The 13,156-nt window shown below is 46.4% G+C and overlaps 1 protein-coding gene across 2 annotated transcripts in view; it reads right to left on the minus strand.

Annotated features, from left to right (window-relative positions):
* The window catches only part of myo1ha (myosin IHa), a 153,696-nt gene that overhangs the window by 25,282 nt on the left and 115,258 nt on the right, over positions 1-13,156 (minus strand). For both annotated transcript variants that reach the window (XM_072478208.1, XM_072478122.1), the window contains exons 24-28: positions 12,994-13,156; positions 9,238-9,321; positions 7,764-7,857; positions 7,604-7,659; positions 1,297-1,432 (exon numbers count right to left, since the gene is read on the minus strand). In XM_072478208.1, coding sequence (XP_072334309.1) covers positions 1,297-1,432; positions 7,604-7,659; positions 7,764-7,857; positions 9,238-9,321; positions 12,994-13,156 — 533 coding nt within the window. The remainder of the gene's footprint in view (positions 1-1,296; positions 1,433-7,603; positions 7,660-7,763; positions 7,858-9,237; positions 9,322-12,993) is intronic.

The following is a 13,156-nucleotide window of genomic DNA, read 5'->3' on the forward strand; positions in this document are numbered from 1 at the left end:
CACGTCAAGAGGAGGATGGAAAATCCCACCCACTGTGTGAACCACCATTTACATTCTAAAAGGTAAACTCACAAAATGAAGGTAATTAAGTTTGACTTCTGATCAGGGAAGATTGAATGGGAAAAGCTGTACATGACCTAAGTAAGGGTGTCTGCGTCTGACCTCAGACACAGCAAGGATAGCTGTTAACTCCCAGCAAGGCAGTTCTACGAAGAAAGCCTGTCTTGAGAAATCAATTGTTTGTTTGATCTCAGAAGCAAAGCCCAAGAGCTATAACTGCCTGGTATGGTAACAGTTACTGGATTTTTGTTATCGTTTTAAAAAATCTATGAGATGTTGCAGAATGTCTAGGGAGAATTAGCTCAGAAGGTAGTGAAATAAAGGTGTTTAGAACTGGGTTAAGTTAGTGATGTAGGACGGGAATCTTGACGGCGTAAACATGGCCTCAGGAGCAGAAATTTGGTTCCCTACAGGGGGCCAGCACGGCACTGGAGTGACCCACGCCGCTCCAGCTGCCGATCCCGGCGTCAGATGGGTGCCGCGGATCCGTGGAACCGGCGATTGTCACGTATGGGCGGTGGCTCCGTTCTCCGTGCCGGCCCCGACGCAACATGGCGTAGGGCTACAGGGGCCGGCATGAAAACAAAAGAGGCGAGGCCACAGTGGAGGCCCCCCCCCTCGGGGTCAGACTCCCCATTCCCCCCCCCCCCCCCCCCCCACCAGGCCGCCCCCAGATGCATCCACACTGAAAGTCCCGCCGGCGAAGAGCAGGTGTGGACGCCGCCGGCGGGACTCGGCTTTTTTAGCGTGGCCGCTCGGCCCATCCCTGACCGAGAATCGCCAGGGTGGCCCCGTAGATCGGCCCCCGACCGGCATCCGATTCGCGGCGGTCCGGGCGATTCTCCGGCCGTCCCCTAGGGTGAGAGAATCCTGCCCATTGTGTATTGGCATTATCTTGGCCAAGAGTACTTCCAGTTTATCATTTAATAAACCTTTATTTTATTTCATATCATCCCAAAATGTCTGGGACATCATTCTCTGCGATTTGGAACAACCCACGTTTACCATCAGCTATATTTGTAATGATGTGAAGAAGATTTAAAGGAATACTGTTGCAATAAAGACACAAATTGCACCCCAAATATTGTGCAGGCCTCTGTTGTTAAGTAATACTTTCACCATTTGACCTGACTGTGAGTCAGCACCTGGTGCAACTGAAGCTTTCAGGAGCTGGTTTCCATACTCAGTCTGTCCCCCACCGAACGTTTGATGAACGCAGTGACCATAGTCTATTACCTTTGAGAGTCACATATTCGATTTTCTGTTTGATTTTGTCCTCTTCAACAATGTAGGCCTTTGTCTGCATCAAGAGCAGCTGCCTTGGCCTTGGTTTGAAACCGTTTCTGTTGTATTTAATGACGGGAACACCATACTGAAAATAAATTAGCACAGGCATCATCAAACACTCGCAGTCACATTCAGGTTGTACTTAAAACATCTTTCCTGTAATTCCTTCATTTTGCCATCCTTGCCTGTGAGTGACAGCGATAGGACAATGGTAACCAGGTAACAGTGCGAGATCTGCAATATTCTGGGGAATCTGCCTATCTGCAACAGCTGGTGAAGAACCCACCCATTGTGAAACAATGCGTGCCAATGGATTGACGCTCTTGCTATGCCGCCCGTCAGTACCCAGCCTACACCATGGAAACCAATGATCCTCCAAGCAAACCAAATTCAACATATATGCACCTGAGGAATCCCATTATCGCGCATCCAAAAACCACCAGCAATCTGAAATCCTATGGCTACCACACTCTCAGAGCTGAACTTTGCATCCTGTAACTCAACGTTGAGGGACCGTCTGCAGCTAAGAGACACCAAGTCTGGGCCCTCCCTCAACAAAAAGCCATCTGAGGGGCTGGCTTAGCATAGGGCTGAAGAGCTGATTTTCAAGCAGGCCAAGGCAGTTCAGCAGCACGGTTCAATTCCCGTACCAGCCTCCCCGAACAGGCGCCGGAATGTGGTGACTAGAGGCTTTTCACAGTAGCTTCATTTGAAGCCTACATTTGACAATAAGCGATTTTCATTTCATATTTTTATTTTCAATGTGATCTGCCTTCAAGAAACACATCTCCCTTCCGGTGCAGCTGGGTGGTACAAGATGGACAGTTTTGTCCTGATATCCCATATTGCACACCCTAATCACAGCCCTGCCACATCTGTCCAAGCCAACCATTGCTAACGCAGTCCACCGAATGGTCTGACATCATCAAAGTTGGTGCCTTCGGATAGCAGGCGCTGGCAAATCCCTGAGAGCGTACTGGGATGAATCGATCTTCCCAATTCTATCGCACACAAACTCTCTGCACTGGAGACATTACCGGCCACCACACAGACTGGGGCTACCAAGAGGGCAACGTAGATGGTGAAAAACTCCCAAACTGAACCTTACGGTTCTCTCAACCACATTACCAAACAGCCCGGATTTTTCCATGCTGTTGGATGGAAACGTGACTACTCTCCTGATTTGTGCGGGGCCAACTCCCGCACACAGCAATCTGCATCATGCTGAATCCTGCCCAGCTTTCCGCACAACTGGCACGAACCATCTCTGACCCATATTGGACTTCAACTGCTAATCGATCAATCACCGACTCAGAGAAGAAGTGCTGCGACCTGCAAAACGCCAACTGCGAGGAATACAGGATGTTATTGGAACAAATGATTTTAATGATTATAACGATACATGAGCCCAGAGGTGGCGATCTTTGGTGGTCGGAAGACCCGGGAGCCCAGCGGGTGAGAGAGGCTGATGTTCTGGCCTATGCCTCCCTGGCGGCCCGGAGACGGATGCTACTAGGATGGAGGGACACAGAACCCCCAAAGTCAGGGGTATGGGTTAGTTACATGGCGAGGTTTCTCAGACTCGAGAAAATGAAATTCGTCTTGAGGGGATCGCTGCAGGGGTTTGCCCGGAGGTGAGCCATTTATCGACTTCTTCGAGAAAAATTAATCTGTCAGCAGCGGTGGGGGGGATGAGGGGGGGGGGGGGGAAGAAGGCATGGGGGGCGAGTCAGAGCAGGAGAACCAGTGGAAAGGGGGTGGGGGAAGGTCCTGTTTATGTAAGCCACGTTAGCTGGTGTTTGTTACTGCGGGGGAGGTGGTGTTGGCTATATTGCTTTGTCTTTGTTGAAACCTGATGTTTAAAATTGTTAAAATTATAAATGCCTTAATAAAATATTTTCTAAAAATAAATTATTATAATGATACTAATAACATCCCAAAATATCCGTATGGAGCTGGCATAGAATCGCCTTTGCAGAGCCTTCCACAAAGCATCCACCACAACCTTTCCAGGGGGATACAGACTGGTGTAGATAACTGCCTGGTGTGGTAAACATCACTGGATTTTTGTTACAGTTTTAGGTGTAGATAACTTGCCTGGACGAAGAGTCTGCTTCCCTACTCCAATGATATGAGCTTGCCGGTGATTCAGACGTGTTAGACAATTTGATGGAATTTCTGGACTGTACCCACCAGGCCAGACGGGAAGAGACAATGAAGAGCCTGGATTTCACCTGCTCAATTCAGAAATGTTGGAGAGTCCTACATCACCTCGGAGCCACCCAGTTAACATCAACATCAAACTTCCCACGTGTAAATGTCAATCAGGTAGCGAGCCATCTCCTTCCCATGGGAAAGGCACCGTCGGAAAAAAGAATAAAAGAGTTACTCCAGAGCGAGTGATTCCAGTAGGCAGCCGGATTCCAGTTTAGAATCCCTCACCACCCATGACTCACAAATGTCATGTGAGTGTCCCTTTAAGAAATGTTTTTGTCTTATCACATGGCTTCCATGATGTCATTGTGTGGGTGGAGCTGGGCTGTGGCTCTGTGAGTTTTTACTTTCACTTTGATTTGGGAGCTGGCTGTGGCTCTGAGTTTTACTTTCGCTTTGAGTTTGGACTGGTTTGTACTGCACAGGTTGAAAGAAGGGGTTCTCTATCTTCATTTTAAAAGCTGTTTCCAGACTGCTTGAGAACTTAAAAGAGATAATTGCTTCCTGGAAAGAATTCAAACTTGCTGTTTGGAACGGAAACAAGAGTATCCATACCAAGTCTTGAGTGCCGTGTGCTGGGCCACACCTTTGAAAAGGGGGGTTCTGGTTTTTACTTGGATTTTGTTATTAAATTGGAACAGTAAAGAAGGGATTCATTAAGGGTTATACATAGATTACTGTAGCTGTGTGGGGTATCTATGTTTGTAGTTGAAAACATTCTTGCATGCGTGTGTTTATACAAATGTTAACTAAATTCGTAAAATAAAGTTTGTTTTTTTGATTAAAAGCGTCTAAGCCCTCTGTTGAATATGTTATGGGCCAGGGTTTAGAAAACCCCAAAGCGTATCATGGAGTTCACCTGACCCACAACTTTTACTAGATTGCGGTATGGGGAGCACATGGCCCACTCTACATGTGTGGTGCAGCAGAAATGGAAAAGTATTTTGTAAGGCAAAACAATGTTTATTCTATGAACTCAAGCGAACCTTTTTAAAACATACAGTGAACATCTTAGCAACCATTAATTCAAATACAACCCCCCAAAGACTACAACACTAAGTAAACCTTTAAGCGTTCCTTTTTAACATCCATACAACTTAAAAACAAAACCTTTATCAGAAGCACATCAGGTTAAAGTCACTACTGAAAAAATTTATAATTCTGAACTCACCAAATGATCAAGAGATAGTCTTTTGATGGCAGAGAGAACAGCGGTACACCTGCTTGGGCTGGCTTCATCTCCAACACCGAAAATGAAACTAAAACACACCCTGCAGCCTGCTCAAAAACGAAAGTAAAAAGCTGACAGACAACCCAGCTCCACCCACTCTCTGACATCACTGCAGTAATAAACACTCATTTCTTAAAGGTACTCTCACTACAGATATTTATATTGTTATGGGCGAGGCATTTTCAGAACCCCAAAATGTATCATGGAGTTCAACCAACCTCTCCCTTTAATGGATTTGTTGCTTTTCCTAGCACACGGCTTCTTCCCTAGGTGTGGAATTACAATTATGGACACGTGGGTTTTTAAACACAAAACACTGTTTATTCCATGAACTCAACTTAACATCTTAAATAAACATTGGATCTCTTAATACCCCTTACTTCAAAGATAACTCAGAAAATATTGCAACAGTAAATAACTCCTTAAAATGTATCTTCAAACTTTCAAGAGACTTAACACCTTTAAACAAAATCACATCAGGTTAAAGGCTTTACTATTATAAGTTTAAATCACCCAAATGATCCAGAGATAGTCTTTCATGGCAGAGATCCAGCTCACTGCAAAACACAGACACACACCCAGCTCTTTTCCTCCAAACTGCAAAACTCAACTGCAAAATGGCTGACCTGACCTCAGCTCCACCCACTCTCTGACATCACTGTTTTCTTAAAGGTACATTGCTTAAACATCCATGTCTTAAAAGTACTCTCACATGACAATATACACACACATTTATAAACACCCATTTCTTAAAGGTACTCTCACATGACAAATAACACCTGAAAGGCAGTCTCTTGTGCTCATCATAACCAACATCAATAAACAGTTGTAGGTCAGGTGAACTCCATGATATACTTTGGAGTTTTCTAAACCCTGGCCCATAACACAAAGCAACACACTTTGTTCAGAGTGCATGTGAGTGACACATCCTTATCTGGTCTCCTTACCTGAGAAAGGACGTACTGGTGCTGGAGGGTGTGCAGAGGAGATTCACTATGTTAATCCTAGAGTTGAGGGGGTAGGATTACAATGAGAGGTTGAGTAGACTGGGACTGTACTCATTGGAATTTAGAAGGATAAGGGATCACATAAGGGATCTTATGTGAACATTTAAAATTATGAAGGGGATAGATAGGATAGATGTGGGGAGGTTGTTTCCACTGGCGGGTGAAAGCAGAACTAGGGGCATGGCCTCAAAATAAGGGGAAGTAGATTTCGGACTGAGTTTAGGAGGAACTTCTTCACCCAAAGGGTTGTGAATCTATGGAATTCCTTGCCCAGTGAAGCAGTAGAGGCTCCTTCATTAAATGTTTTCAAGATAAAGATAGACAGTTTTTTGAAGAATAAAAGGATTAAGGGTTATGGTGTTCGGGCGGGAAAGTGGAGCTGAGTCCACAAAAGATCAGCCATGATCTCATTGAATGGCGGAGCAAGCTCGAAGGGCCAGATGGCCTACTCCTGCTCCTAGCTCTTATGTTCTCATCACCCTTGTCAGAGTCCTCACGTAGAGATTGCACCTTATCAAAACTGCAAAATAAAATTAAAACCCACAATAACCTCCTGAGTAAACTGGCCAGTATCTCACAGGCCAAGAAACTCTCTGGTGTTGCCACCATGTATTTAACTTCAGAATACTGTGTCCCACTATGCTACCAAAGCCCAATTCAGTTCAACAAAGTGCAACATCAGAAACACTGTTCAACAAACTCACCTTCCTTGGCTCCGAGTCCTGAGCAACATTGTGCCCCCCCCCCACCCCAATCCCCTGATGTGGAGGAAGAGGGGGTGGGGAGTTCTACCCCATCTCAAGCCTGCCAGTATTCAAGGACCTCCTCAAACCACCAGCAGGACACCTTCTCTCATGCCTTCCCATAGGGTTAAACCCACCACTCTGAGGAGTCTCAGCTGAGGATCCATGGCAGGAGAAAAGAGAAAACATCCACTGGGATCCACTCTCTCATCATAGACCCAACTGCTCATCTACCCAACTTTGACAGTGACATGCCCTTTAGCTGAGTGCCCACTAGGGCAGTGCCACCATGGGAAAGCACCATGGGAAAGTGGTTAGCACTGTTGCTTCACAGCGACAGGGAACCGGGTTTGATTCCCGGCTTGGGTCACTGTGCGGAGTCTGCACGTTCCCCCCCGTGTCTGTGTGGGTTTCCTCCGGGTGCTCCGGTTTCCTCCCACAAGTCCCGAAAGACGTGCAGGTTAGGTGAATTGGACATTCTGAATTCTCCCTCTGTGTACCCGAACAGGTGCCAGAATATGGTGACTAGGGGATTTTCACAGTAATAAAAATTATTATTATTAAAAAATGCCCTTGCAGGGCATCTTGTTGCTTTGCACCAAAGAGAGAGCAGTCAGCCGGTTGAGATATGGTGAATTCCTCACATGAGCACTGAAGGCAAATACAGATACAATTTTAACTTTTAGAAAGCCCAGCTAAATGTACTTCAAAAAAGGTTACATTGCAGTCGGAGTTACAGGGACAATTTCCACTAAACTGATTGGCAAAGAAATGTGTTTGGGTGCCACGTTGGTTTTCCACTTTCTATTGAAGGTAACACAGGCCGCTATTGACCTGGGGGTGAAATTGGTTTTCCATTCAATACCGAGGGTTTCTTCCCCAGTGAGGTAGGTTAAGATTATTCTGAATGGCAGCAACGTCTCTCATTTACCCCCTCACCCCCAGCCTCTCCACGATCAAAATGAAGACAACGTCCCCAACTGGAACCCAACAGAGAGTCCCTGCCCCTTTCACTGTCCACCTATCAGACAAGGTCTTATTGAGTTGAATTTGGATTTTACCCGGAGTCGTTCATGACGAATCAGCTGAAGAACCTTCGGGTTGATATCCTGTTCACCTGGGGATGGAGAACATGTCATACTGAGAAAGATCTGTGCTGTAGGAAAAGGGCCCTCACAATTTGTCCCTTTGTGCCCCAGAGGGAACTTGGTATGTACTTACGAAGTCTGCTGTCACTAAAGGGTTTTGTTACACTTTGCAGATATCCATCTTTCTTTCCTTTGAACAGTGCGCTGGCCACGACCTTTTGTTGCATCTGTGTAAAAGGCATATTAAATGAGAGAAAGGAGGATTTCAGTTATTTCTCCCTGTTGATTTTCTCTTGGTTCTTCCCGGGAGGTGGTGACACACGGCGTATAGCTCCAAGGGTATCTCTGCTCCCTCACCCACATAGCCATTCTCTTGAACTTACTGGGGCAGTGGTGGGCAACCTGAGGTCTGGGGGCTACATGCGGCCCCTCAGGGATCTGGGTTCAGCCTGCGAGAGAGTTTATTGACTGTTGGCCACATGCAGGGCCGCCACATTCTGCTGATATCCACCTGTGTCGAGTTTTCCCACCAATATGACTGAAGTGATTCGCTCGCAAAGCAAGGGGCAAATGAAGTGAGGTACATGCTGATTGCTCACAACATTGACTGTGAGAGCCATGCGCTCCCTCTGAGTCCAATCAAAGTGTATATATTGATTGTTGATGACAGTTTTATTAATATATAAATGATTTAGCATTTTCAATAACTCATTCTGAAATATTTGGCTGTAATGAAATGTATCCAATTTTACTCAGGGGTCACAGTTCGTGTACAAGCCGGATTTCAATTTTGCGGCCCACTGAGGTGAAGGGGGCCACTCCTGCGGCCCACTCATTAGCCTAGGTTGCCATCACTGATTTAGAGAATGCCAGTGATCTGTCCGACTGTGGGGGGCATCTGATCCAAGCCCAACCCTGCTCCCCCCCACATTTTGCAGATAACACGGATCTCTTGGCTGTGGTTAAGCATGGCTGAGATGCTGCCCTCACAGTCGAATAGCCTGTCATCACACTCTCTTTAATCATGGTTGAAAACAAGCCGCCCGGGGTACCAGCGGGGAGGACAAAAATATGGGGCAGAACATTGTTCACCTTTGATCATCAAAAATGACAGGTTGGATTAAATGTCAATCAGGAAAATCAGACGACATAATTAACTGACAGCTTTTGCCTGTTGCGAACAGCAGGCGTTCAGCTTTTGGACTTTCAGGTAAATTTCAGAACTAGGCAATAATCTGACAAACATCAATAAACCCAAAGACTGCACAGAATAGATTTGATAAAGCTTAAACTATGTGTAACCATATCACTGATACGTCACAGTTATTGAGATTCTTAGTCAATAAGACCAACCATAGTGCCTGGGGGGGGGATAAGGGCTGAAGAAACACGGGTTCTGCAAAGCTGCCACATTATTGTGAACACTTTACCTTTCAAAAGGAATTGGATATTTAACAATTGCTGAGCTACGGGGGGAAGATTGAGGGTTAGGGACCACTGGATAACTCTTTCAAACAGCTAGCATAGGTACAATGGACCGAATGGCCTTGTGCTCACAAGGTTCTATGATTGCACCTCATGAGTAGGAGTGTAAAAGGAGCGATTACCTGGAGCTTGCGTTGGGCAGAGATTCCCTTGCAGTATTTTCGAATCAAAGTCCGAGTGTGCAGTTTCCTCAACAGCTCTGAGGTCTGTCAGAAAAGAACATTTAATTAAACGTTAGCTTTCTTGTGTCGCCGGCAACGATGTGTTGTTATTTTTCACTTTCACGGTTTCTGTGTTAAGTCTCGCCAAGCAAGGTGGCTACAACCAAGGAGGGGACATGAGAAGTATTTGGCAGGTAGGATCAAGGAAAACCCAAAAGCTTTCTATAGGTATGTCAGGAATAAAAGAATGACCAGGGTAAGAGTAGGGCCAGTCAAGGACAGGGATGGGAAGTTGTGTGTGGAGTCTGAAGAGATAGGCGAGATACTAAATGAATATTTTTCGTCAGTATTCACTCAGGAAAAAGAGAATGTTGTGGAGGAGAATGCTGAGACCCAGGCTATTAGAATAGATGGCATTGAGGTACGTAGGGAAGAGGTGTTGGCAATTGTGGACAGACTGAAAATAGATAAGTCCCCGGGGCCTGATGGGATTTATCCTAGGATTCTCTGGGAAGCCAGGGAAGAGATTGCTGGGCCTTTGGCTTTGATTTTTATGTCATCATTGGCTACAGGAATAGTGCCAGAGGACTGGAGGATAGCAAATGTGGTCCCTTTGTTCAAGAAGGGTGGTAGAGACAACCCCGGCAACTATAGACCGGTGAGCCTCACGTCTGTTGTGGGTAAAGTCTTGGAGGGGATTATAAGAGACAAGATTTATAATCATCTAGATAGGAATAATATGATTAGGGATAGTCAGCATGGCTTTGTGAAGGGTAGGTCATGCCTCACAAACCTTATCGAGTTCTTTGAGAAGGTGACTGAACAGGTAGACAAGGGTAGAGCAGTTGATGTGGTGTATATGGATTTCAGTAAAGCATTTGATAAGGTTCCCCACGGTAGGCTATTGCAGAAAATACGGAGGCTGGGGATTGAGGGTGATTTAGCGATGTGGATCAGAAATTGGCTAGATGAAAGAAGACGGAGGGTGGTGGTTGATGGGAAATGTTCAGAATGGAGTTCAGTTACAAGTGGCGTACCACAAGGATCTGTTCTGGGGCCGTTGTTGTTTGTCATTTTTATCAATGACCTAGAGGAGGGCGCAGAAGGGTGGGTGACTAAATTTGCAGACGGCACTAAAGTTGGTGGTGTTGTCGACAGTGCGGAAGGATGTAGCAGGTTACAGAGGGACATAGATAAGCTGCAGAGCTGGGCTGAGAGGTGCAAATGGAGTTTAATGTAGAGAAGTGTGAGGTGATTAACTTTGGAAGGAATAACAGGAATGCGGAATATTTGGCTAATGGTAAAGTTCTTGGAAGTGTGGATGAGCAGAGGGATCTAGGTGTCCATGTACATAGATCCCTGAAAGTTGCCACCCAGGTTGATAGGGTTGTGAAGAAGGCCTATGGAGTGTTGGCCTTTATTGGTAGAGGGATTGAGTTCCGGAGTCATGAGGTCATGTTGCAGCTGTACAAAACTCTGGTACGGCCGCATTTGGAGTATTGCGTACAGTTCTGGTCACCTCATTATAGGAAGGACATGGAAGCTTTGGAGCGGGTGCAGAGGAGATTTACCAGGATGTTGCCTGGTATGGAGGGAAAATCTTATGAGGAAAGGCTGATGGACTTGAGGTTGTTTTCGTTAGAGGGAAGAAGGTTAAGAGGAAACTTAATAGAGGCATACAAAATGATCAGGGGGTTAGATAGGGTGGACAGTGAGAGCCTTCTCCCGCGGATGGAAATGGCTAGCACGAGGGGACATAGCCTTAAACTGAGGGGTAATAGATATAGGACAGAGGTAGGTTCTTTACGCAAAGAGTGGTGAGGCCGTGGAATGCCCTACCTGCTACAGTAGTGAACTCGCCAACATTGAGGGCGTTTAAAAGTTTATTGGATAAGCGTATGGATGATAATGGCATAGTGTAGGTTAGATGGCTTTTGTTTTTTGACTTCCCATGTCGGTGCAACATCGTGGGCCGAAGGGCCTGTACTGCGCTGTATCGTTCTATGTCCTCTATGTTCTAACCACCTTGTGGGCATCCTCGGTGAAGTTCTTCGAGCGACCACTTGGAGGCAAATAGAATAGAATAGAATAGAATAGAATTTACAGTGCAGAAGGAGGCCATTCGGCCCATCGAGTCTGCACTGGCTCTTGGAAAGAGCACCCTACCCAAGGTCAACACCGCCACCCTATCCCCATAACCCAGTAACCCCACCCAACACTAAGGGCAATTTTGGACACTAAGGGCAATTTATCATGGCCAATCCACCTAACCTGCACATCTTTGGACTGTGGGAGGAAACCGGAGCACCCGGAGGAAACCCACGCACACACGGGGAGGACGTGCAGACTCCGCACAGACAGTGACCCAAGCTGGAATCGAACCTGGGACCCTGGAGCTGTGAAGCAATTGTGCTATCCACAAGGCTACCGTGCTGCCCGTAAATCTCGGCGGGTCGACTAAAACTCTCCCTCCGAATTAACCTCTTCCCTGCAGCAGTGGGGTTGTCAACAACATCTCCTCTAATATTTGTACTGAGTGCAGATGCAAGTTCTTAAAGTGAGTGTACAATCCGTGTCACTGTCTGTGTGGAATTTGCACATTCTCCCCGTGTCTGCGTGGGTCTCACCCCCACAACCCAAAGATGTAGGTAGATTGGCCACGCTAAATTGTCTCTTAATTGGAAAAAAAGAATTGGGTATTCTAAATTTATTTTTAAAAAGTGCGTGTAGAATGCGCACAGAGTGATCACATGGAACGACGGGTAGGATGTGAAAATAAAGGTTAATTGATACGTACATTAACTACTCCACATGCCCTGACCTACACTCATCTGGGTTTTTATACTCTGTGGGCTCCCCTCCTTAAAGGGGAAGCCCCATCCCAATACTGATGAAGTTCATACTCTGTAGAGGTCACGAGGAACCGGGTGGTCCCCACCCTGTGACCTCTGCGGCGGTTGTAACAGTGCGCAGCTCCGTTGAACTTTCCTTGGCCATGCATGTGTGGTCATTTTCAGGGGCTGGCTGCTTTTGTGTTGCTACATAGCCAGGCTTCCGCGCAGTTTAGACGGAACATTGGTCGGCAACCAGAAGATTGAACTCAGGGCCACTGGCGCGAGAAAAATCCTCACGGGGCAGGAAAGAAAGATTGTGTGTTGTATCCATTTTCTTTGAACAAGATGTTGAGCAAGGTCATGAGGAAATTGGAGATGGCGGGGGGGGGGGGGGGGGGGGGGGGTGGATGATGGGGGAAGGTTGTTTGAGACTGAGTGTGGAGGTTGAAGGTGGGAGGATGGAAATCTTCAACAATATGTCCAAACAGAGTTAGGCAACACCAGAACTCAGAACTGTAAAGAGTTTACTCAAGCCCTTCCACCCAGCACAGTCTGCTGCTCAGCACGTCAGTAATTCCATCAGAAGGGAGAGCTATGGATATTGAGGGAATAAGCTGCAACTTTCTTTCCAACACATGGTTGACCAGGAATCTCTCCCAATCTCACCGCCTGCCATTGACGTATTTTGGAAGGTTGATACTCAACCTGTTTGGCTGCATTATGAACTCACCCTCCTTGACTATTGAGTCCTGGGTGGGACTTGAACCCAGAGTCAAGGGCACCACCCTGGTGCCACAAGACATCGACTTTCCAACACCTTCGCTACGTGAACACTTAAGTTGCTGCGAAATGAAAGAAAGCATCCATATCAGCCTCTCCTTACCGTTTCCAGAAAGGCAGGCGGCTTGCGCCAAGTTTTTTTATCCAGAACATTCTGCGGCAGGTTTTTCCTGAGGTTCAGCAGATAGTTTGACCGAGCGAAGGCCAGGAAATCTTTATTTTCTGGACAAGTCGGCTGATTTCTGAGCATGAAGCCTTTTATAAAT

This window comes from Scyliorhinus torazame, chromosome 1, assembly GCF_047496885.1.
Source record: "Scyliorhinus torazame isolate Kashiwa2021f chromosome 1, sScyTor2.1, whole genome shotgun sequence".
NCBI classification, from domain to species: Eukaryota; Metazoa; Chordata; class Chondrichthyes; order Carcharhiniformes; family Scyliorhinidae; genus Scyliorhinus; species Scyliorhinus torazame.